Raw genomic sequence first — 24,064 nt, 5'->3', positions numbered from 1 at the left:
GATGAGACTGAATTACAGAATTCAGCCGTTAGCAATAAAACAATTTGGAAACCATTTATAAATTTTATGGTGATTTTTTTTTCAAACAAACATTAAGGCACTAGCCCGACCATCTCAGGAACGATTTAGTATGACCACATGACACCTTCAAGGCTATATCGCCATCCCACCTCCTATACCCATGAGGAACTTCGAGTCGTCAGAGCATCGGCTGTTAAAGTAAAAGGATGCGCCACGGGTAGGTGAGGTTGAAAATTGGGTTGGGGAAGCTACATTTGCGCTGGCAACACCTTTGAAAGTGTTGCGCTACACAACCCCTTGAATCAATTTGGTATTTTAGTCGCCTCCTACGACAGGCATACCTGCCGCGGGTATATTCTAAGCCCCCTAACCCGCTGGGTGTAATTGATGGTACCCTCTTTTAATGAAACACAACAGCTACATCGGCCTATCACAACTCAACTCCAAATTATCTAGAGCATTCCTGCGGGAATTGAGCGTGATACGGAGCTAAATAACTCACTGGATGATGGGTAATCTTGTTATATGTAATCTAGGTCTGAGTATATTTTGCTCCATACGTATATTATTATTATTTTTTTTTTTCATTTTGGTTACCATTAGATATTCAGTGGGATATCCAGAGAACATTTTAACGCGAAATGTGTAAATTTACATATTTATGTTTCTGACAAAATGCTGACGATAATTTTATCTTTTTTATAATTTTTACTACGAAACATTACATATTCTTTAATGGGTTTCCTTACCTGTTTGTACACATCCTTGAATGCGAAGTTCAAAGCCTGAGTTGGGAAGTATCTGATAACATTGGCCATGTTACCGCGCCAGTATGCCAGAAAACCTTGTTCTTTTGGAATGCGGACAAAGCAATCAATCATGCCCTTATATTGTTTATCGGCAGAAATTTGTTTTGAGATGTGTTGAACCTGCAAAAGCAGTTTCACACGCTCAATGGGTGCGACAGTAGTCTTTGAGACAGCAGCCGAGATACCGCCAGCGGCGAAATCCTTAAGGAAAGCGAAGGGATCAGCAACTTTAGCTTCTTTACCCATTTTGCTGTAAATACAAATTAAAAAAAAATATTATTGATTATTGGTTAAATCAGTTGCATATTTATAGATCAAACTGAACACGAGAAAGAGAATTTAAAAAACTGTAAAAAAATAATCATAGATACAGATACATTTACAAAAAAAAAAAACATTATCACAAGCAAATTTTTTTTATTTATTTCAAAGTATTGGCATGCATGACAAAATGTGCGCACTGGGTGTCAGACTTTGAAACGAGACACGCGCTAATCTTTATGCATATACATATGTACATACTAGAGGTATACGCCGATCACTTTATCGGCGGCGGCGGCGGCGTGGGCGGCGCGCCGGAGTACGCCGGTGTTCTTACTTTAAAAAGCTTGATTTTTCTATTTAAAAAAATAATACTTAAGAAAGGTTTTATTTTTATGTATTTAAGGAAATTAACGTTTCGGCCATTTCGGAAAGATCCAGGATTTTTGCTTCAAAAACCCCCAGTTCGTTCAATAATTTTCAGGAGTAGCTCTATGCGGAGGGATTGTCACTCGTTCACTTACTCCAGGGAGGCTTTGAACCTAACCCCGGTATTTGGAAGGTACTGCTACGTCTGCTGAAAAGAAATAGAGATACACAAAATGGTCACACTTTTGTCTGTATATCTCGTGCAAAGCTTAGTTTCAGCTGGGGTTAACTCCTAATAATCGTCGCGAACACAATTTCTTTAAATCATTTGTGGCTCCTTGGCGGTCACGCACAAAGGCGGCTTACGGTTGCTATTAATGGTCTATTAATACTCATGAATCTCGTGGCACAGGGCGCATCCGTTCTTTCGAGCTACAATTCCCGAACAGTAGCAATCCCAACCACCAGTCGCTACCACGCCTCCTGACCCTCACACCATATGCCAGCACAGAAGCTATAGGACTGCGACTTCTAACTCATATGTACGTCGTCGACGTCACTTTCCTAGAAGCTCTAGGTGTAGTTCCGAAGACTTTCTAACTGATGTTTTTGTCGCGCTATGCTGCCGAGCTACACCAGAGAAACACCTTCCAACGTTATGGAGTGACTATTCGGCCAAGGATGCCGCCCTCTAAATCATAAGCACTCTAAGTGGATGTCATTGCGTAACTCATGGGTGAAAATCGTATAATCCTCGGCGCATCTACATAATTAAAATTTTACAAGGACCCTGGATACAATTTTTAAAATGTAGACCAAAGTTTGCAGACGTTTGTGTTCACAACATTGATTTCAATAAACGCTATTTTAGAAAGGATGACCGCGTAGCTTCAGTTTTCAGACTAGTTCGACTGTCCACTACATTAGGGTAGTAGCACACACGGTCATTAGTTCGTCTGCCTTTGAAAAGCTTTTGCTTCACCACTTTGGGCGTTCTTGCGAAGGACAAAGCCTCACCTGGTAAATCTATGTGCCTACGTATTCACATTTGTAAAAAGTGCCGTAACGCGTAGGTTATATTTAAACTTGGTTGGTAGGCTATAAACAATGTGATTCACTCCAAGGGACTAGTTTTGGATAGGGCCGCCAACCTTAGGAAATGTCAAACCGGGAGACTTGGGTGTTGAAGGATGAAGTGTGAAAATCAAAATTAACCTTTCAGACACTTTATATAGTTTCGCAAATAAACAACAGGTGTTTAAATGTAAACCCGAGTGATTTTTCAAACCCTTCTCATACGTACATATGTATATCCTCAACTTAAGTATGAGGTAAGAATCATTTCAAAGGAGTGTTTATGCCCTTAGAACCTACTAAAGGATTTTGCATCACTGATTTCGCTTATTCCTTCAGTCAATCGCAGCGTAAAATTTTTTTTTAATCGGCACCTTTTTTGGGTAACTTGCTCTTTTTAACAACTTTATTATAAAACTTTTCTTTTAGTGTTTTGTTTTAATAACTTGGTGAATTGGATGATGCAAAGGCCGTGTTAAGCTGACATCGAAGTAGCAATGAAGCGCATCCGTTGATACCACTTTCGACCATATCCGACATGAACAATAAATGGCCTAAACAGTCTTAAACGAGAAGAAAATATAGTAACGCGCCGGACGCCGCCGCCGCGCCGATATTTTTGACATTCGGCGGCGGCGTGCGAAGAACGACTAAAATCGGCGGCGGCGGCGCATATCTCTAGTACATACATACATATCGTCGATGTATTTTGAAAAACCATCTAAGGACAATTTGTAAAACGTTCCAAGTAGCACACATGTCAAACCAATGATCGGATAACCCTGACCTTATTGTTTATATGTATTTAGAAAAAAAATTACTTTAGTTTTTTTAATGCAGAAATTCTTCAAGAAAATACGATTTGAAACAAGTTCATCTTCCCATTCCTATAAAATTTAAATGCCGTCAAATAAACAGTTTTGTAGTTAGTATGTATGTACAAATCATGGCAGCATGATTTAAAAAGTAGTACAACTAAAAAAATATATATCAGACGGTTATTAAAAAATACTATGCACAAATCAGTTTGATAAAGCGGAAAATGCCCGGTTTAACTTAATGGCCCCTAGTTGCGTGTTTGAATTATTTGATTTTTTGTTTCACAATTATGGTTGTTTTTATGACTAATCATGAATATAAATCAAAAATAAGTAAAGGTGTCTAAGTTCGGGTGTAACCGAATTTTATGTGCTCAGCGTGAGCTTCAATTGTACATTTCATTTCAGATAAAATACTTTTCTACATAACACGTGGCACCTCCCGTTTAAAAAAAATGTCTGCCCATTTTCTCTTACAATAAAACTCGATAAGTGAAATATCATTGCTTCAAAACTATTTTTTGCCAAGTTATACCTTATTATTCTAGTCTACGACCCTTTTAAACGTCTTTTATATCTAAGTTGCCGTGGCCTTTAACCGATCCCGACCATTTTTACCAGCATATTTTCTATTATAGGGAAAATTTGTGTACACAATTTTATTACGATCCGTTAATTTTTCTTCGAGTTATGGCTCCTGAAACATAGAAAATTGCTTAGTCATAAAAGGGGCGGTGCCACGCCCATTTTCAAAAATTTTAGTGTTCGCCAATTTAATGTTATTCGTTAATTTTTCTTCAAAGCATTCCTTATAGTAAAGGCAACCTCTTTGCCGAATTTTGTTACGATAGATTTAACGATTTTTGATTTATGATTAATAATATTTGTAAAATTGATTTTATCACAAGTGGGCGGTGCCACGCTCATTTTAAAAAATTTTTCAAATTTTTATCAACTCTCAATATCAGTCCACACGTCAAATTTCAACATTCTAGGTGTGTTATTTACTAAATAATCAGTTTTTTTGTGTTTTCCAAAATGTTATATATATAAAAAGTGGGCGTGGTTATCATCCGATTTCGCTCATTTTCAATACCAATATATTCTGGGTCCAGATAAGCTCGTGTACCAAAATTTGGTGAAGATATCTCAATATTTACTCAAGTTATCGTGTTAACGGACAGACGGGCGGACGGACATGGCTCAATCAGATCTTTTCTCGATACTGATGATTTTGATATATGGAAGTATATCTATCTCGATTCCTTTATACCTGTACAATAGGCCGGGTTGATTTGTGGGGAGGCAAAAAAATTTGCTCTGTGAAAATCATATTCTAGGGATCAAAATAAGAAACTTTGCCGAAGGAACCATACCTCGTAAAACGAATTCTGATGTCCCCCCCTTTGGGTCGTAGGGGCAAATTTTGAAAAATCACACTTTGAAATGCCTATGTTTTTTTTCTTTTTGGAGTATATTTTTCTTTAGAAATTTATTTAGTCAGAACATATGTGAATGAAAAAATGAATTTAACTTAGTAATAGAAAAGAAATTAAAAAAATTATTAGAAATTAGCGTTTTTACAACCCCCTTTTAAAACCAAGGCATCACTGTGATGCATTTGCATGTCGTAAAATTGCTTGTGTTGTTTTTTTTAAGCCATCACAAGACACAGCAGGTAGAATTGAAATTGCCCCTACCCAAATTTCTACCCAACGGGGGGACATCAGAATTCGTTTTAGAGGAATGGTTCCTTCGGCAAAGTTTCTTATTTTGATCCCTAGAATGCGATTCTCACACAGAGCAATGAGCGATTTTTAAATCGACCCGCCCTACTGTACAACCAACCGTTATCCAATCAAAGTTATAATACCCTGTGTAAAGTACAGCGGGTATAAAAAACTGTCAGTGTATATCCAATTTTGTACATGTATTGTGATTATCATGACAAATTGATGCTAAGCGATTACTCAATACCGAGTATGTTACGAGGTAGCAAAACTCAAACGAAAAAAAAAACAATAACAAAAGAAAAACAAAAAGAGAAATTAGTAAAAAAAATAAGTAAAAAAAAACGAAAAAAAAAAATTGTAAAACAAAAACACTAAAAAATAAAAAGAAACACGCACATACATATGTATGTATTTCTTTGCCAAAAATTTCCCGAATGCACAGTGACTAAAAATACGCAGTCAAAATTCAAGATCAACATAAAATTTTGAGGTTTAATTTTAGAATTATTTAGCTATACGTACATACGCATGAAAAAAAAAAAACTGCAGCTAAGGTAAAAAAAACCACTAAGCACTTGAAAATTATTTCTATGTACATATGCAGTACATAGCATACTCATTGTTTATGTAATCAGCGACGATAAATAAAAGTTATTCACTTATCCAAAAACTTATTTACATACATACATACTCATGAGTTAGGTATTAACTAAATATACTTTTAGTATATGTTCATATAACTCAAGTTAAAAAACATTATGCAAATACATTTAAGCTGTGACTGACCGCTTAATTACTGTAAAAAATGTAAAATACTTTATATCTTAAGTTAGTATTTCACATACTGCGTTAGTAAGTCAGTTTATTTGGAAAATATATTTCTTAAATAACATAAATAATAATTAATATTTATAATAAATTTACTTTGCAAAGTCAATGACTTTTGAGTTATTATTTCAATGCAAAAAATATAAAATTAACAAGTAAAGGTGTCTAAGTTCGGATGTAACCGAACATTATATACTCAGCGTGAGCTTCAATTGTACATTTCATTTCACATAAATTACTTTTCTACATAACACGTGGCAACGCCCGTTTAAAAGAAAAATGTCTCCCCATTTCCTCTTACAGTAAAACTTGATAAGTGAAGTATCATTGATTCAAAACTATTTTTTGCTAAGTTACAGCATATTATTCTAGTCTACGACCCTTTTAAACATGTTTTATATCTAAGTTGCCGTGGTCTTAACCGATTCCGTCCATTTTTACTAGAAATATTTTCTGCTATAAGGAAAATATGTGTACAAAATTTCATTACGATGTGTTAATTTTTCTTCGAGTTATGGCTCCCGAAACATAGAAAATTGCTTAGTCATAAAAGGGGAGGTGCCACGCCCATTTTTTTAAATTTGAAGTTGTTCCTATTTATTGTTATAAATCCACTTGGGAAATGAAATACCATTGATATAAAGCTCTTTTTTGCAAAGATATAGCTTATTTTATTCGTCCACGACCTTTTTAAAAATCTTTCATATAAAAGTGGGCGTGGTCCTTAACCGATTTCGTTAATTTTTATTATTTTTCTTCAAAGCATTCCTTACAGTAAAGGCAACCTCTGCCGAATTTTGTTACGATAGGTTTAAAGATTTTATCAGAAGTGGGTGGTGCCACGCCCATTTTAAAAAATGTTTTCAAATTGTTATCAAGAGTCTCAATATCAGTCCACACGTCAAATTTCAACATTCTAGGTGTATTATTTACTAAATAATCAGTTCTTTTGTGTTTTCCAAAATGTTATATACATAAAAAGTGGGCGTGGTTATGGTTAGATGAGCTCGTGTACCAAAAACACATACATATCGAAAATGAAACACCGATCGCATGCCTATAACTTCGAATTGAGTCGTTTTCGAGTCAAACAAACATTTCTAATATACCTCACTTTAAAGGCTATTGTCTTTTTTTTTTTTTTTTTTGTAATTGCACGTAAGTGTTACTGAAATATCACAATATAATCAAGACCTTCAGTGACCGTCGTAACAAAAATTGCTATTGGCTTATTTTTGAACCACATAAATGTATGGAGACATAAGTACATGGTCTTCGATAAAGCCAAAAACTCATTATAACAAGTAAGAAAGTCTAAGTTCGGGTAAAAACAAACATTACATACCCAGCTGAGCACTTAAAGTGCTGTTGTTGTTTGTTTTGTGTGGTTAATAGTGCAAAAGGCTGCGCAATAATAAGATATATGGTTCTATAACACGAATGAACTTGAGCGGGTGAAAATGCAGTTTAACAGTAGTAGATATGAAAAAAAATGTTATGCCAATTTTCATTCGGATTGGAAAATTTGTGTCCATTTTCAAAGTTTAAGTTTTGTTCTTATTGAGGTAGAATATCAGTCACATGCAGTTAAATACCATAGAGTTATTGCAAGTTTTGTTAAGGTTAGACTTTTAGGAAAAGTGGGCGTGTTCTTCAACCGATTTTGACTATCTTCACTCAGTCCATATAATTTGGCAAGGGTAGTAGTAGTAGTTTCTGCCAAATTTCAATGTAATATCTTTAACGGCTTGTTAAACTTCAAAATTGTCTTCTTCTCAATGTGGGTCGTGTCACGTTTTGCGTCATAAAATCCATACACCTACCAAATTTCATTTGCCTGACGGTATCCGTTTTTGATTTATCAAATTTTTTTCATTTCTCTAAATTCTTGATATCGAAAAAGTTTCGCCCAATTTCAATACCTGTATATTCTGGGTCCAGTTAAGCCCGTATATCGAATTTGGTCAAGATGTCTCAATATTTTATCAAGTGGTCGTGTTAACGGACGGACAGACGGACGGACGGACGGACACGGCTTAATCAAATTTTTATTTTTTCGATACTGATAATTTTTATGTATGGCAGTCTATATCTATCTCGATTCCTTTATTATTATTATTATTATTTGTTATTACGGCGTTTTAAGCCTAAAACTTAGATTATTACAAATTATAAATACATTTTAATTATAAAAGTATTTCTAGCGGTTGGGGTGTCGGAATGCATGAGATTCCGATCAGCACGGGAACTGGTGGTCCCAACGGGCGAGTCTTGGAGTCATCTCATTGGGAGGTTGGAAGGACGTGTTCGCAATCCTGCCCTACTCCATGACGTATGATTACACAGTTTTATTATGTATGCTGTCGGAATGCATTTGATTCCGGTCAACCCAAAAGCTAGCAGCTCAGCAGAATGAGCCACTCGTTGGAAAGGACGTGTTTCCAATCCTCCCTGTACCAGCTTTTTAATTAATTATAATATATCATTGTTGTAGGAGTATACGTGATTCACATGAACTGTTTGTCTGGGACGATATTTTCAGGAATTCTTTCCCAATTTGATTGCGAGCGATATATGTATTATTTATACTTGTACAACCAACCGTTATCCAATCAAAGTTATAATACCCTGTATACAGCTGGGTATAAAAATCGTCTATGCTTTAACAAAACGTATCTATCATATTCATGTTCATATATTTATTAAGTCAATGGCAAAGGACCTTACTGACTACATTTACAATCCTCGTGTTCCAATGAAACATGAACCAGATACGGATAGAGATTTAACATGCAAATGTAACAACAATGTGATCCATATGGTTAAATTTTTTGTTGCATTTGCATGTTAAATCTCTGTCCGTATCTAGTTCACGTTTCATTGGATCACGAGGAATTTTTTTCATAAATTAACTTAAAATTAACAATGAGTTCAAGGAACAGCTGTATTTTCGCGGTAGCAAGACTCAATCAGTAACTTAAAAAAAGGTCTTGACATCGTAAAGTCAAGACAAAGACTTCTAGAGATCCTATTAAACTCTTCAAGTCCACTAACGAGAGGTGCAAAATTAAGATAATTAAATCTCTGAACTTCAATGTAAAATATATTATAAGAACGGAGAGCTCTATTGGGAACATTGAATTGAGCCGGTCCGCATTTATTCACATCAGGAAGTGCCTGGTCAACAGCCCAAATACCATTGAGAAATGAGTTTTTGTGGAGCTCAATAATTCAACTGAACGGTCGACATCCACATCAGGACAGAAATATCTGAACCCAGTGGATTAAGCGCTTAGAATATTGCCTCAGTAGATATGGTTGTCGTAAGAAACGACTAAAATCAACACATTTCAAGTTTTGAGAGGCTAACAAAAATTTTTGCTCATCGGATTCACTCCGGCAAAACTAGTCCCAATATCCGTTACACCCTCTGAGCCTTTGGAGTGTTCTTGATGTTAAAACGAAAATATCTTGACAGCTGCGATAGTCCAGCTGATCTGAGGCCCATGTTTCCAGAAGCAGATTGACAGTAGCCTGCGGTGTTCCAAAATTTGTATTGGAATCCATACCCGGTTCGCAAGTTACCGCTCGGGCTTTGACTGTCTACATTACAGTTTCCAGAGATGTCGCTACGCTCCATAGTGGTTTAGAGGTGGAAAAAAGTATAGTCGTAAAAATTATTATGTTTTTTCTGATTTGTTGTAGATACATATTGAGTTTTTTCCGCTTGTCAGTACAACCCAACCCACAGTGTATGCCCTGGTAATCAGCAAAGTTTTTCGAAAATTAGCTTGGTGCGATCGCGATGGGGTTTAAATGATATATGTATCTATTTTTCATATTTCGTATTAAAAATAACACTGTACAACAGAAAGTTTCCAACAGGATAGTTTCTTGTTAATTCAAATTTAAAGGTAAATTTGTGCACAAAGTGTCCTTGGTCTATTTGTAAGGATATACTGGCCCTTATAAAAAAATGAGTAAGATTTCATAAAAACACTTTCAAAATGTCTTCTTACTGTGCTTATGCAACATGTTGCTAAAGAATTACGTATTATTTTTACATCTCAGATAAAAAACACTGAAGGACTAATGTTGGAGAGTTGTTGTTGTTGTTGTAGCAATAAGGTTGCTCCCCGAAGGCTTTGGGGAGTGTTATCGATGTGATGGTCATTTGCCGGATACAGATCTGGTACGCTCCTGTAACACAGCACCATTAAGGTGCTAGCCCGACCATCTCGGGAACGATTTATATGGCCACATTAAACCTTCAGGCCATCCTTCCCTCCCCACCCCCAAGTTCCATGACGAGCTTGGGGTTGCCAGAGCCTCGTCTGTTAGTGAAACAGGATTCGCCGCGGATAGGTGAGGTTGACAATTGGGTTTGGGGAAGCTATATATTGCGCTGGCAACCTGAAGGGTTGCGCTACATAGCCCCTTGAATCTGGTATTTTAGTCGCCTCTTACGACAGGCATACCTATCGCGGGTATATTCTGACCCCCTAACCCGCTGGAGGAATGTTGGAGAGTCCGAACCATCAGTATGAAATATTAAGTTTGCTTAAGTAGCAATATCTTCTAGCACGCCAAAGCTGCAACACTTTCGGATTTTCTACAATTAAACCAAAGTCTCCTTTTGTAGCCCTTTAAGGGCTTTAAAACTGTTCAGCGAAAATTATCTGCAGTTTGCACTCCGAAAAGTACGATGATTACTCTGCTGCAACACGAGTTCTAATATTGTTGTTGTGCAGTCAAATTTGAGATGTGCTTGGAGTAGTGGGTTAATGTAAGTAAATCAAATTTGTAGAAAATTGAGTTTGAAGTTATAAAAATTTCAAGACTCAAACCTAGAACCTTCTGTGTTGTAGGTGGAGCACGCTACAGCCACACAACGGCGGCCGCCAAAGTCAGGCTATGTGAGGACTTCACTGATGGGCCAATTCAAACTTAAAATTTTCAAACAAAGGTATAGGCGTTAACAGCAGGAAACCTCTCAGAAGTTGGGGGAGGCAGATGGACGAGGACTTGACCTCCCTTGGTTCTCTCAATTGGTGTCAGTTATCGCGAAAAAGAGTAGCTGACGTGACTTTTTACAAAACGGTCAAAATCGTTTAGACGCATAAGCGCAAATCAATGATGATAATTAATATATTAATGACATAATATCTTCATTCTTGCGCGTCTTAAATTGTTTGTTTTTTTTCATTTGTAAAGTTTTCATTCATCATTGTCACATGCCTTACAACCTAGGATATGACGCAGCACTAACACAATTTAAGTCACTCATACGTACGGGTGTGCCAATTTCATTTTTTTTTCTCGTAAGAGATTTTAGTGCTCTTGTTATTATCTAATATGTGGCGTACAAGAGCATAGGAAGTCAAATACAGATTCATATACATTTACGTGTAGAACACAGGGACTACTTGTGACTAGATATTACCTTTGTACTAACATACCTACATATATGTATTCAAAAAGATAATCCCGCCGCAATGTTACGTCATAAATGAATGTTGATTCTAGTCCGCACGTGGTTAGCTAAAACTAGTTAAGAAGTGAATATGTGGGTAGGTGTGTAGTTGGTATGTTTCTTTGTATGTAGATACGTATACATATGTATATATGCATGTATCTGCATGTGAGCGGGGAAATGGGAATAAGAACATATTCTGTGTAATATTTTTGGTTTTTTATACTCAGCTGTGATCAGAGCTCACAGAGTATATTAATTTTGTTCGCATAACGGTAATCCGTAAAGGCATAAACTAATCGAGATAGACTTCTATATATCAAAATGATCTGGGTGAAAAAAAAATTCATTTAGCCATATCCGTCCGTCCGTCCGTCTGTCTGTGAACACGATAACTTGAGTAAATTTGAGGTATCTTAATGAAATTCGGTATGCAGGTTCCTGGGCACTCATCTCAGATCGCTATTTAAAATGAACGAAATCGGACTATAACCACTCCCACTTTTTCGATATCGAAAATTTCCAAAAATGAAAAAAATTACATAATTCTATACCAAATACGAAAAAAGGGATGAAAAATGATGATTGGATTAGTTTTCTGACGCAAAATATAACTTTAGAAAAAACTTTGTAAAATGTGTGTGACACCTACCATATTAAGTAGAAGAAAATGAAAAAGTTCTGCAGGGCGAAATCAAAAGCCCTTGGTATCATGGCAGGAATACTGTTCGTGGTATTACATATATAAATAAATTAGCGTTACCCGACAGATGATGTTCTGGGGCACCCTGGTCCACATATTGGTCGATATCTCGAAAACGCCTTCACATATACAAGTTAGGGCTACTGCCTTTTAAAATACTCATTAACACCTTTCATTTGATACCCATATCGTACAAACACATTACAGATTCACCCCTGGTCCACCTTTATGGCTATATCTCGAAAAGGCGTGGTTCATTTTCCTACATGGTTATTTTCCTTTGTCTCCAAAGCTCTCAGCTGAGTATGTAATGTTCGGTTACACCCGAACTTAGCCTTCCTTACTTGTTTGCTTTTATAACTAAGTACATACAAACTTTGAGGTGCAAGAATCGTAAAATTATATTAAATTGCCTTGCTGAATTTTTTTTTAACGTGACGGTGACGTTTGTGTCTTCTCACTATGGAACCAAACGCCGAACAAAACGATGGAACGATCGAACGAACTTTTTTTCACGAAACAAATACTAGCACCAATAATACATATTATCTACTGCTATCGCTGGCGCTGCTGTTATGCAACCAGAGTCATATTCATTGCCACAAGTCACATAATTTTAAATGAAAATTATTAGAATATTTACAAAATTTGGCAAAAAAGTATACTAATGCATTTATAAAAAGAACTTTTCTCTCAAGCATATACTTTTTTATATTTAAAAAACTTTTCACAACTCATAACTTTTATATCCGTAGCTTGTGAAGTTCAAAGGCTGTTAGATAATAATTACACACTTTGCTATGACATAGCAACACACACATACACATTTTTTTGCTTTACGATTTATTAAATTGAATAGTTTGCTGCCATCAGATATGTACATAGCTAACTTTTTTAAATTCTCTTGTTTTTTTTATAATAAATGGTAAACTAAATATTTCTATTACGTACAATTTGTTGTGGTTTAATTTATCACAGTAACTAAAATATGTTTGTTAGTTGCTATTGCCCTCCTTCCACTGGCGAACGTTAAGTCTGTACCGGACGGCAGCTGAGTTGCTAATGGAAATTTTAAAATTCTAGTTTAGAACGTTGAGTGTAGGCGAAACTTAAAAGCTGCAAAGTTGTATGCACGTGAAAGTAAACTTTGACGTACCGTACTGAAGTGAGCGTTTGGGAATGAAAGAAATGTGACTTGCGCATTTGATGCACTCTCCAATTGTGTCTCTCATACGTCACGAAATAGCTATCTTGGTAGTCACAAGCAAATGAATAGTGAACAAAATAATGTTTGGTGTGGAACCAAACAGTATATACCCAGCTGTAAACGGAAAAAGCATAGATTTAAGGGGTGGTGCTGCATGCACTTTAAGACATTTTCAACTGAATATATGTATATGTACCTAAATTCGCTATTTACGAAGCGTCTTCCGCCCTAGGTTCATGTTATGAATATATTTTTTCAAAGTGGCTATTCGTGCGGAGAACTATTTTTTTTGTCATGAAAATTAGTGAAAAAATAAACGTTAATCGGAAAATAATTATTTTTAGATTTTTATATTTCGATCTGAAAATAGTAGTTGTTTTACGGGTTTTCTCATCAATCACAAGAAGAACAGACTACCTGATTCCCTATCTGCGCTTCGAGGGCGATCGTAAGGCCACAATAGAGGTGGACGGTTGGAGCAAGGGTGCTCAAATGGCGGACGAGGCGATACATGTGTACACAGATGGTTCCAAAGTAGTGGAAGGAGTAGGGTCAGCGGTATACTGTGCTTATCCGGAAATAAACACATCCTACAGGCTGCCGGATTACTGAAGCGTTTTCAAAGCGGAATTAGTAGCCGTAACCAAAGCAGTAGAAGCCCTGAAAGAAAATAGCCCAAGCTGCAATCGTGTTAACTTTTATATTGACAGTCAAGCAGCAATTAGGGCAATAATCTCGCATACCACAGCATCTAAATGCGTGTTACGAGTGTAAGCAGTCCCTGGAGAGAATCGGGACAGGGAGAAGCATACATCTCTATTGGGTCCCAAGGCATATGGGTATAAATGGGAATGAAAAAGTAGATGAACTAGCGGATGAACTAGCTAAAAAGGGCGTATCCCTTGAAGCTTGCTCCGTAGACGCCCAATTAGACTGGGCGAAATTTAGCGAAGGCGAGAGGTGCACATGATCGACCAAGCAGGAAAGGCGTGGGTTCAAGCGCGGGGCTGTAAAGTGTCGAGGATTATGTGCAGGTCTTACAACATTAGACTAACAAAGTTGCTTCTATCGTTAAAAAAAGAGGACTGCAGACTCATGACGGGTATTGTGACTGGACAATGCCTTCTGGCGTCACATGCCTTTAAATTAGGTTTGGTCAGTGACAGCAGATGTAGGAAGTGCGGGCTGGAGGAGCAAACGATCGAGCACGTTCTGTGCTCTTGCCCTGCGCTTGCCTGGCTAAGACTCCAGCTATTAGGAGTGATACAGCTGTCAGATCTACAAGCAGGAAGTGGCTTCCTAGGAAGCTTCTAGTATTTGCCAAGAGGACGGAGTTATTTTACAACATAGGTCCTGGTTTTGGTAGGGTTTTTCAGTTTGGTCGTTAAAACAAACTTCTGGTAACACTACGGACTTATTCAGTCTATGTGAGGTCCTCATGGACCGGCCAGTTCAACCTAACCTAACCCAACCTACGGGTTTTCAAATCGCCTACAAAAGCACGGTTATTTTCAGAGAAAAAACTCGAAAATGTTTTATTATTTTAAATTTTGATAATCAATTCAGTTATCGACAGTCTGTGTATTCAGGAACGTATTGGGTGTTTCTTATTAATTATCCCTACTTTGAGATGATTTTTTGGTTTAAACTTCGACAGTTATTTGCAATCCCCGATTCACTTTTTTTCGAATTTCTGACTGACGCCCTAGAGATGATTCTAGGATTGAGAAAACAATTGCCATCTCTAAAATTTGTTCATAATTACCGATCATCGAAGGGAAAAATATACTTACATGCGAAAACTAGTTATTTATTTATCGATCAGGAATATGAAAGTAATCTCGTTAAATGTAAACCAGGTCTAAGGAAGGGTGTCCAAGTAGTAAGAACGAAACTAGTTTTATAGACCCAGCGTATACGATTGCGAACAGAAAAATAGCAGTGAAAATGTTTAGCAAGTTCAAATCAATTCTTTTGTTTATAAAAATTCTTAATGCAAATTATCTCCGCTTCTCTTCCAATTTGCCACGTATTACTTTAATTTTTCTTACAAACTGCCGAGTCCCAGGTTTTATGTTAACTTCGAACGTCAGCTGCAAGGCAGACGAACTTTTACTGAGCAGCTGAAATGTACTCGAAGTGTTTGCCTAACCACTGTCACTAACGGGCAACCACGCTTAGAAAAACTTTTATTTTTTAATAAAAGCAACTTTTTTGATATTGTTTTGTCCGAGACTTGAACCCAGGACCTTCGGTGTGGTGAGCGTAGCACGCTGCCACTACAATACGGCGACCACCGTTAGTTTTAACAAAATCTTTTATGAAACTGTACAAACTGATTCAAAAACGTTTTTGAAAAAAATTAAAAATTCGATTAAGTGTTTAAAAGTTTGTAGCTAAAAATCCTAGAGGGTAAATATTCTTGTTTTTTAGCTAGGAAAAATGTATACATTTATTTGAAAAAATTAACGTTTACGTTTAAATAAGGGTTAGTTAAATGCGATGTACTGTAGCTCAAAAATGGTATAAAAGTTTGAAATTTTTATCTGTATAGCACTGATGATGTGTTACAGAATTGATAGATTTTTTTTCTGTTAACCCGTCTTCTTCCATTTACATACATATGTACATAAAGGCAGTCTAAAACAAGTAAAGGTGTCTAAGTTCGGGTGTAACCGAAAATTTTATTCTCAGCGTGAGCTTCAATTGTACATTTCATTTCACATAAATTACTTTTCTACATAACACGTGGCAACGCCCGTTTAAAAGAAAAATGTCTCCCCATTTCCTCTTACAGTAAAACTTGATAAGTGAAGTATCATTGATTCAAAACTATTTTTTGCTAAGTTACAGCATATTATTCTAGTCTACGACCCTTTTAAACATGTTTTATATCTAAGTTGCCGTGGTCTTAACCGATTCCGTCCATTTTTACTAGAAATATTTTCTGCTATAAGGAAAATGTGTGTACACAATTTCGTTACGATATGTTAATTTTTCTTCGAGTTATGGCTCCCGAAACATAGAAAATTGCTTAGTCATAAAAGGTGAGGTGCCACGCCCATTTTTTTAAATTTGAAGTTTTTCCTATTTATTGTTATAAATCCACTTGGGAAATGAAATACCATTGATATATATCTCTTTTTTGCAAAGATATAGCTTATTTTATTCGTCCACATTTTTTAAATCTTTTATATAAAAGTGGGCGTGGTCCTTAACGGATTTCGTTAATTTTCCTTCAAAGCATTCCTTATAGTATAGGCAACCTCTCTGCCGAATTTTGTTACGATAGGTTTAACGATTTTTGATTTATGATTAATAATATTTGTAAATTTGATTTTATCACAAGAGGGCGGTGCCACGCCCATTTTAAACTTTTTCCCCAAATTTGTATCAAGTCTCAATATCAGTCCACCTGTCAAATTTCAACATTCCAGGTGTATTATTTACTAAATAATCAGGTTTTTTGTGTTTTCCAAAATGTTATATATATAAAAAGTGGGCGTGGTTATCATCCGATATCGCTCATTTTCAATACCAATCTATTCTGGGCTCAGAGAAGCTCGTGTACCAAAATTACTGAAGATATCTCAATATTTACTCAAGTTATCGTGTTGACAGACGGACGGACATGGCTCAATTCAATTTTTTTTCGATACTGATGATTGTGATATATGGAAGTCTAAATCTATCTCGATTCCTGTACAACCAATCGTTATCCAATCAAAGTTAATATATTCTGTGTGCAATGCACGCTGAGTATACAAACATATAATAAGTTTTGCAAATATTTACAGAGTAATGCTATTTTGTTTGAGCAACTTGCTGTGGCGAAGATCTAATAGACTTCATCAGCGAAGTCGGCTTGGATGTGCTTTGAGGGAAACGAGGGCCCAATAGACCAATGGTCGCATCCAGAAATCGTGTAAGGATTTTTTAAAGGAGTCAAAGAGGCCTTTAATAGAATTTGGCGTATGCCTAAAAAAGAGTTGAACTCGACACGGCTGCCAGAAAAATGCTTTGCTGAATGGAAAAAGGTAACTTCAGCGGATTTTTATTATCGCGCAGCCTTCTTCTTATGCTGCTCTGTTGATGTTGCCGCTGGCGCCAATTCATTACCAGAGACAATTTTATGATAGAGATGTTGCAGAAACGAAAAATCGTGTGAAGCCAGCTTCACAAAATTCTAGTATGCCACATTCACCACTCACCACAGCAGAATTTGTTAAACTACCACTGTCAGTATTTATTATTTAACAATTATTTGTACATTTTTTATTCAGCTAATCTGTTCAGAATTTTAATTTTTACTCTCTAGAACTTCAATCAGTGTATTTTGTGTGCTTAAATTATGTTAAAAATTGTGTTAAAGTTTGTGGTGTGGTGAAAGTAACTTACTAGAATTTTGTGAAGCTCCGCTGCTTTCCACTGAAGTTCGCGCCTGCAATATCTCTATCTTAAAATTGTTTCTGTCATTACTTATTGTCGTTCAGTATCATATTAAATACAAGTATTTTGTTTCTCAATTTTAAACAAATTCGCCAAAATAATGAAACCTTTCAATTTCTTATACAAAAATCGTAAAGCGCAACAAAATGTTAGGTGGTAAAACAGCTGACTTCGAAAATTCGAAATTCCTAATCTCCAATTAATGTTCTCCCTAGGAGAAAACAATTGGAGAAATTTTTCCGCGGGAATATAAAAATTCGCGAGTAAAAAATTTCGAGGGAATTGCGCTGAGTACCACATGTACTTTTCTACACATGGGTATAAACAATGAGAGAGCATTTCCAATATCTTACTAAGAACCTTGCGGCTTCTCTGAAGCCCAACAAGGTCGTGGGACATTGGCCTCATAAGTTTATAAAAGAAAACCCACAAACCTACTTCATTTCGCATACTTCACATGTACTTAAAACATTTGAGAGCCAAAAATATCTCTTTCGATTTGTTTTTTTTTTTTTTTATTCAGCCATGACAAAAATGTTCTGTTCTATGGTCAGGATCACTTGTAAAAGAAATAAAGAGTGAGTCTTTCTCGCTCTGCTGATTTAGATTTGCTAACCTTTGGTGGTCAGCCAAAAAATTTTTTCTCGCTTGCTGATTGTTTCATTTTTATTTTTATTTTTTACTTTTTTCAATGTTAACACATATGTGCACTGACAATTACATAATATAATTACAGCATTAAAAAATTGGCGACATTGAACTAAAATTGAAAATAATTTACCGTAGTATATTTGCCTTAAAAAAAATATACACATTTTATTTTTTGCTTATTTTTAATAGTATGTAGATGACGTCCGTGAAACTGTTTAAACGGTTAAGCGCCAATTGGATAAATAAATAGTATATTTACAAACATATGTACATACAATGTACGTACAGTGCGCGGACCTTTATAAAGAGAATGTTGGTAGACGAAAAATTAAAATAGTGGTAGAAGTTGGTAGATTCAATTCATAATTTATTGTAAAACCAATAAAGCTCATTTCAAATAAATAACACTTTTGAAAAAACATGTAAACAAAACAAAAAAAATACATATGTACACGTAAATTTGTATATACATTAGACTGGGTCGATTTATTAACCGATATCGCGCCATCGATTTTTCGATAGGATTTGGGCTCAGCAAAAAGAAAGTTCCACTACGCATACCTAAAAAATAATTATCGAGCCTGCGAAATTTAATTTTTTTTTTTTTTACTTTTTTTCGACTTTGATTTTTAAGTTTTTTTTTATGACCTACTAAAAAAAATTTCATTTGATTGTAAACTATTAAAAAAATATATTTAAAAAAAAAAACTGATATCGGCAATGTTTTTAGCGGACATTTTTGGGTCGGATAGGGTATACATATGGAAATTTTTTTAGTAGGTCATGAAAAAAACCTTCAAAATCCAAGTCGAAAAAACGTCAGAAAACAAAAATTTCGCAGGCTCGAAAATTATTTTTTTGGGTATGTGTACTGGAACTTTTTTTCCTGAGACCAAATCCCATCGAAAAATCGATGGCGCGTAATCGGTTAACTTTCGTCCATACAAATCGACCCACCCTAATATACATAGCTTATGCCTATATGATACTTAGTCTTTCCTGTATTCTGATCTTGAAATACTGACGAAAATTTACCGAAACGTCTAATTACAACAGCAATTACCTAATCTACCAAAAATACTGCCGCAAAATAACCGACTTCGACATGTTATGGTTTACTTAAATTTTTTTTATTTTCGTTCAAAATTATTCACAAGAAGCTGATGAAAATAGCACAGGAAAATATTTGAGTGCTCATTTACAACATTTCTTTCCTAAACAAATTTATTTCTTGTTTGAATTTGTGCACAAATTTTTCAAAATTGGTTAGTTTGGTTAGTGTCACCTCTTAATGATATTTGGGTGCGCTCGGCAATTAAATACGTTTTCCTAATGATCGCAGTATTTGGTTTCAATGCGAATATATTGAAATGTTGGTAGATTTTTGGGCTTTGGTGGTAGAAAATGAAAATGGGTAAAAAATTTGGTAGATCTATCAATAAAGTGGTAAAGTCCGTGCACTGTGTACGTATTCAAGTTAATGTTAACTAAAAGTGGCAGACATTTATAGGTGCACCGCCTCTAGTGTTGAGCGGATGTGAGGAGAGTACATGGTAATAGAAATTCAAAATATTCATTGCTGATAAAGTGGACAAAACCAATCCTAAGAAAATGATTTTTTGCTTTCTTATATTTTGTGTTTTATGTAATTTATGTAGATGGCACAGAAAATTAATTTTAAAATGGAAATTTTGCGATCGACTTTAAAATAACTTCTCGGTGATCCAGAGACTTGAAACTTAGCGAGTCGATGGCAATACAATTCGTGGAAAACAAAATGCCGCCAAGTAGCAGACGAATCGAGATAAACGAAAATCCCTGAAAATCTCTGAAAAAAACGCAAGGAATCTTGCAATCGATTTTAAAGTAATTTACCGGTGAGCTGGAGATATGAAACTTGAGCCGTAAGTCAGAACCCGATGACAATGCTATATTTTATCAAAAAAAATTCCGCTAGGTGGCGGATGGATCGAGATATTAGGAGGAAAATTAATTTTAATTTGGGAATCTTTCAATCCATTTTTAACTAACTTCTCGGCGACCTAGAGACTTGAAGCTTGGCACACAGTTCGAGGCTTGGTGACAATACAGTTTACAGAAAACAGAATTCCGCTAGGTGGCGCGCTAAGTGAGATACCTACAAATCCTTGAAAAACGAGGGGAACCTTGCAATCGATTTTTGAGTAACTTACCGGTGAGCTGGAGATATGAAACTTGAGCCGTAAGTCAGAACCCGATGACAATGCAATATTTTATCAAAAAAAAATTCCACTAGGTGGCGCATAGATCGAGATATTGAGAAAACTAATTTTAAATTGGGAATCTTGCAATCCATTTTTAACCAACTTCCCGGTTACCTAGAGACTTGTAGCCTGGCACACAGTTCGAGGCTTGGTGACAATACAATTTATAGAAAACAAAGTTCCGCTAGGTGGCGTGCTAATTGAGATAACTACAAATCCCTGAAATAACTTTATATTTTTAAATCCCAAAATTCTTTTACAAGAGCTATTGTTAAAGTTTTTCAGTCAAAATTCAACAAGACTATGTCTGTATTAAAGGAAAAATTGCCTTCTATTTTTTGGACCATTTATATAAAGGTAGTCGTTAAAATTTTTTTATCATCTTTTTTTATATCTTAAAACTACATACAGAATTGTAAAAAAAGCAACAGATTCATTATATGTAAATATATAAATTGCTGTGTTTTTCATTCTAATAAATTTTAAGAGACTGTTCTTTAAAAATATGAAGTAGTTGACAGGTCAACTTTTTATAAAACATTTACTAGCTACAAGTACACATGTCAACAAAATATGTAATTTTTTGATGTTTAGTAACGAGGGGTAAAGGTTTCTTGCCACATAAGCTTTAACTGAGAACATTCCTTTTAAATAGCGCGGTAAGGGTCTGAAGGGGATTGACGGTTATTTATTGGGTCAAGGAATAACAGACTATAATCCCGTTTAATAATAACTGATAATTTATTAGCTTTGAATATTATTTCAGGTTTTTTCGGGTATTATTTCGGGAATTAGAGGGGTTGATAAACGCAATTCATAGCTTTCGCAACCCAATTGTCAACCTCACCTATGAGAGATGAATCCTGTTACAAAGATGTATGTATGTATCATATACATATTTAGCAGGCAGGGTTCTGGCGACACCAAGTTCCTCATGGAACTAGGGTGTGGAGCGGGATGGCCTAGAACAGCGTAGAACGGATCGTAGAGGGACGATCAAGTGCAGGTATGTGGGGCGAAGAACACAGGAAGAGAATAATATACAAACACACATAAGATTGATAAAGAGAGAGTATTTGGCCTTATACATATATGGAGAATAGAGCTGCCATCGCTCTTATTATGTTCAAATTATTAAGCGTTTTAGGATAAACTAGCCTTTACCGGCGGCTTCGCTCGCACTAAAGGCCACAAATATGTAATGTCTCTTTTGTGATTAACAACTCGAACTGAATTTTTAGTTGTAATTTTAAAAGTTCCTTTATGATTCAAATCATAAACAAATAAAGTTTTAAAATTAGAAAAATGGTCGCCGCAAATTAAACACACATGCAACACATGCTCCAACAATTTTTGTAGTGTGGATTTAACGATATATGTATGCGAGCTGAGGAAATATGAAAATTTCTCCATAATTTGAAATTTTTAAATGAAAGCAGTTATGTTGTTTTTATTTTTATAATAAAACTGGTAAAATTAAATGTATTAGAGTTACTTTTAAAGGAATTTATAAGTACAAATCAAGTTTTCGATTAATTTAAACAACTTCTGGTAACACTATGGACACATTCAGTCTATGTGAGGACCGGCCACTTCAACCTAACCTAACCTACTACGAATACGTCGACTGCTGAGTGGAATATCTCCCTATCTCGATTATTGTTTCGATAACGCCCTATCTTGAAAAACTTTTGAATAACGCCCTATTTCAGAATTTGTTTTAAAAACGCCCTACCTACCTACCTAGCCTAATCGGCCCTATCTGAGTTCAAATTCAAAACATTTTGACATTAGCTGGGGTGTTAACGAAAAAAATTCTGAGATAGGGCGTTCTTCAACCAAATTCAGAGATAGGGTATCTTTGAAAGAAATTGTTAAATATGACGTTGTTCAAACGTTATCTGAGAGCCTTTTCGAAACGGCAGCCGAAATAGAACGATATTCCACTCAGCAGTCGATTTGTTTAAGTGAGGTAAGTATTTGTGGCGAGAAATGACAACTCAAATTGTCTGGCATCAAAACTTATAGAATAAAGTATTTTAATCTTTATAAAAGCGAAGCTAAGCTTTCAACGAACAGAAGTAAGCAAAATGTGTCAGCACCTGAGAAAACATCTGTTATGCTTCCGCTTTTGGATACTTTTATTTATTAATAATTCATTGAAATTGACTAAAATAACTTAGTGGTAAGATTTGCTTATTTTCTTTTTTTTTTAAATCTCTCACTAATATGCATTAGCAATTTTTCAAAATTTATAGTTTTGCAATCAACTGCTTTACAATCATGTTTTCGTGCCTTGTTAATTCGTACTGGAAGAAATTTTTCCAGCACGAATTTACAACATCCCCTCAAAATGAAATATCACAATTGAGCTTACATATTTTCAGAAAAAAATCCTGGTGAAAGTTGTTAAAATAAATTTCGGAGTGGAATACGTAGTTAAGGGTCTTATAGTTAAATTCCAGCATGAATATTTTTGTGGAACATTTTTACCCTTTATTAGCTCGCTCATGATAAGATTGTATAGCTCATTATTTCGGAGGTGGGCAGAGGGTTAATGTAACGTGCTTCGCCTACCACACCGAAGTTTCTGTTCAAGTCCTGAGCAAAGGAACATAAAATTTATAGCCAAGTTTTTTCAATTAAAAATATATTTAACAAGTAAAGGTGTCTAAGTTCGGGTGTAACCGAACATTTTATACTCAGCGTGAGCTTCAATTGTACATTTCATTTCAGATAAATTACTTTTCTACATAACACGTGGCACCGCTTAAAACCGTGGCACCGTTAAAACAAAAAATGTCTCCACATTTCCTCTTACAATAAAACTTGATAAGTGCAATATTATTGATTCAAAACTATTTTTGCTAAGTTATAGCTTATTATTCAAGTCTACGACCCTTTTAAAACTGTTTTATATCTAAGTTGATGTGGTCTTTAACCGATCCCATCCATTTTTACTAGAAATATTTTCTGCTATAAGGAAAATATGTGTACCCAATTTTATTACGATCCGTTAATTTTTCTTCGAGTTATGGCTCCCGAAACATAGAAAATTGCTTAGTCATAAAAGGGACGGTGCCACGCCCATTTTTCAAAATTTGAAGTTTTTCCTATTTATTGTTATACATAAATCCACTTGGTAAATTGACCCAGATACGCTGGTGATGCAATTTCCACAATTTTTTTTAGTATCGTTCTTTTAACATAAAATATTAAAAAAGTTAATATAAATTAAAAAAAAATATTTTTCAAACGATTTTGTAGGGTGTACTACATGTAGTAAGCTCGGCACATACACAAAGGAAAAGTAGTAATTTTTGGTTATATAGGAATAAAAACTTCGAGAGTACTTATTATTTCATTTAAAGTTAAAAACTGAAAAAAAACATTTTTTAAATTTTTTTATTTTTTTTTTTGTGCTC

At 35.3% G+C, this 24,064-nt stretch overlaps 1 protein-coding gene and 1 non-coding gene across 4 annotated transcripts in view; both read right to left on the bottom strand.

Moving 5' to 3' along the window:
- LOC137250724 (ADP,ATP carrier protein) overlaps positions 1-24,064 on the bottom strand; it is a 41,541-nt gene that overhangs the window by 5,237 nt on the left and 12,240 nt on the right. For 2 of the 3 annotated variants that reach the window (XM_067784039.1, XM_067784041.1), the window contains one exon: positions 771-1,080. In XM_067784039.1, the coding sequence (XP_067640140.1) occupies positions 771-1,076 (306 nt within the window). In that variant the 5' untranslated portion in view covers positions 1,077-1,080. Of the gene's footprint in view, positions 1-770; positions 1,081-13,040; positions 13,155-24,064 lie in introns of those variants that run through there. The other variant, XM_067784038.1, reaches the window with a different exon arrangement.
- On the bottom strand, positions 7,058-7,204 carry LOC137251559 (small nucleolar RNA psi28S-3327). The gene has a single exon (XR_010953295.1). It is a non-coding gene; the product is annotated as a small nucleolar RNA psi28S-3327 (small nucleolar RNA).

Source organism: Eurosta solidaginis, chromosome 4 (genome assembly GCF_040869045.1).
Source record: "Eurosta solidaginis isolate ZX-2024a chromosome 4, ASM4086904v1, whole genome shotgun sequence".
NCBI classification, from domain to species: Eukaryota; Metazoa; Arthropoda; class Insecta; order Diptera; family Tephritidae; genus Eurosta; species Eurosta solidaginis.
The sequence above is the reverse complement of the archived record's forward strand: the minus strand, read 5'-3'. Positions and strand labels throughout refer to the sequence as shown.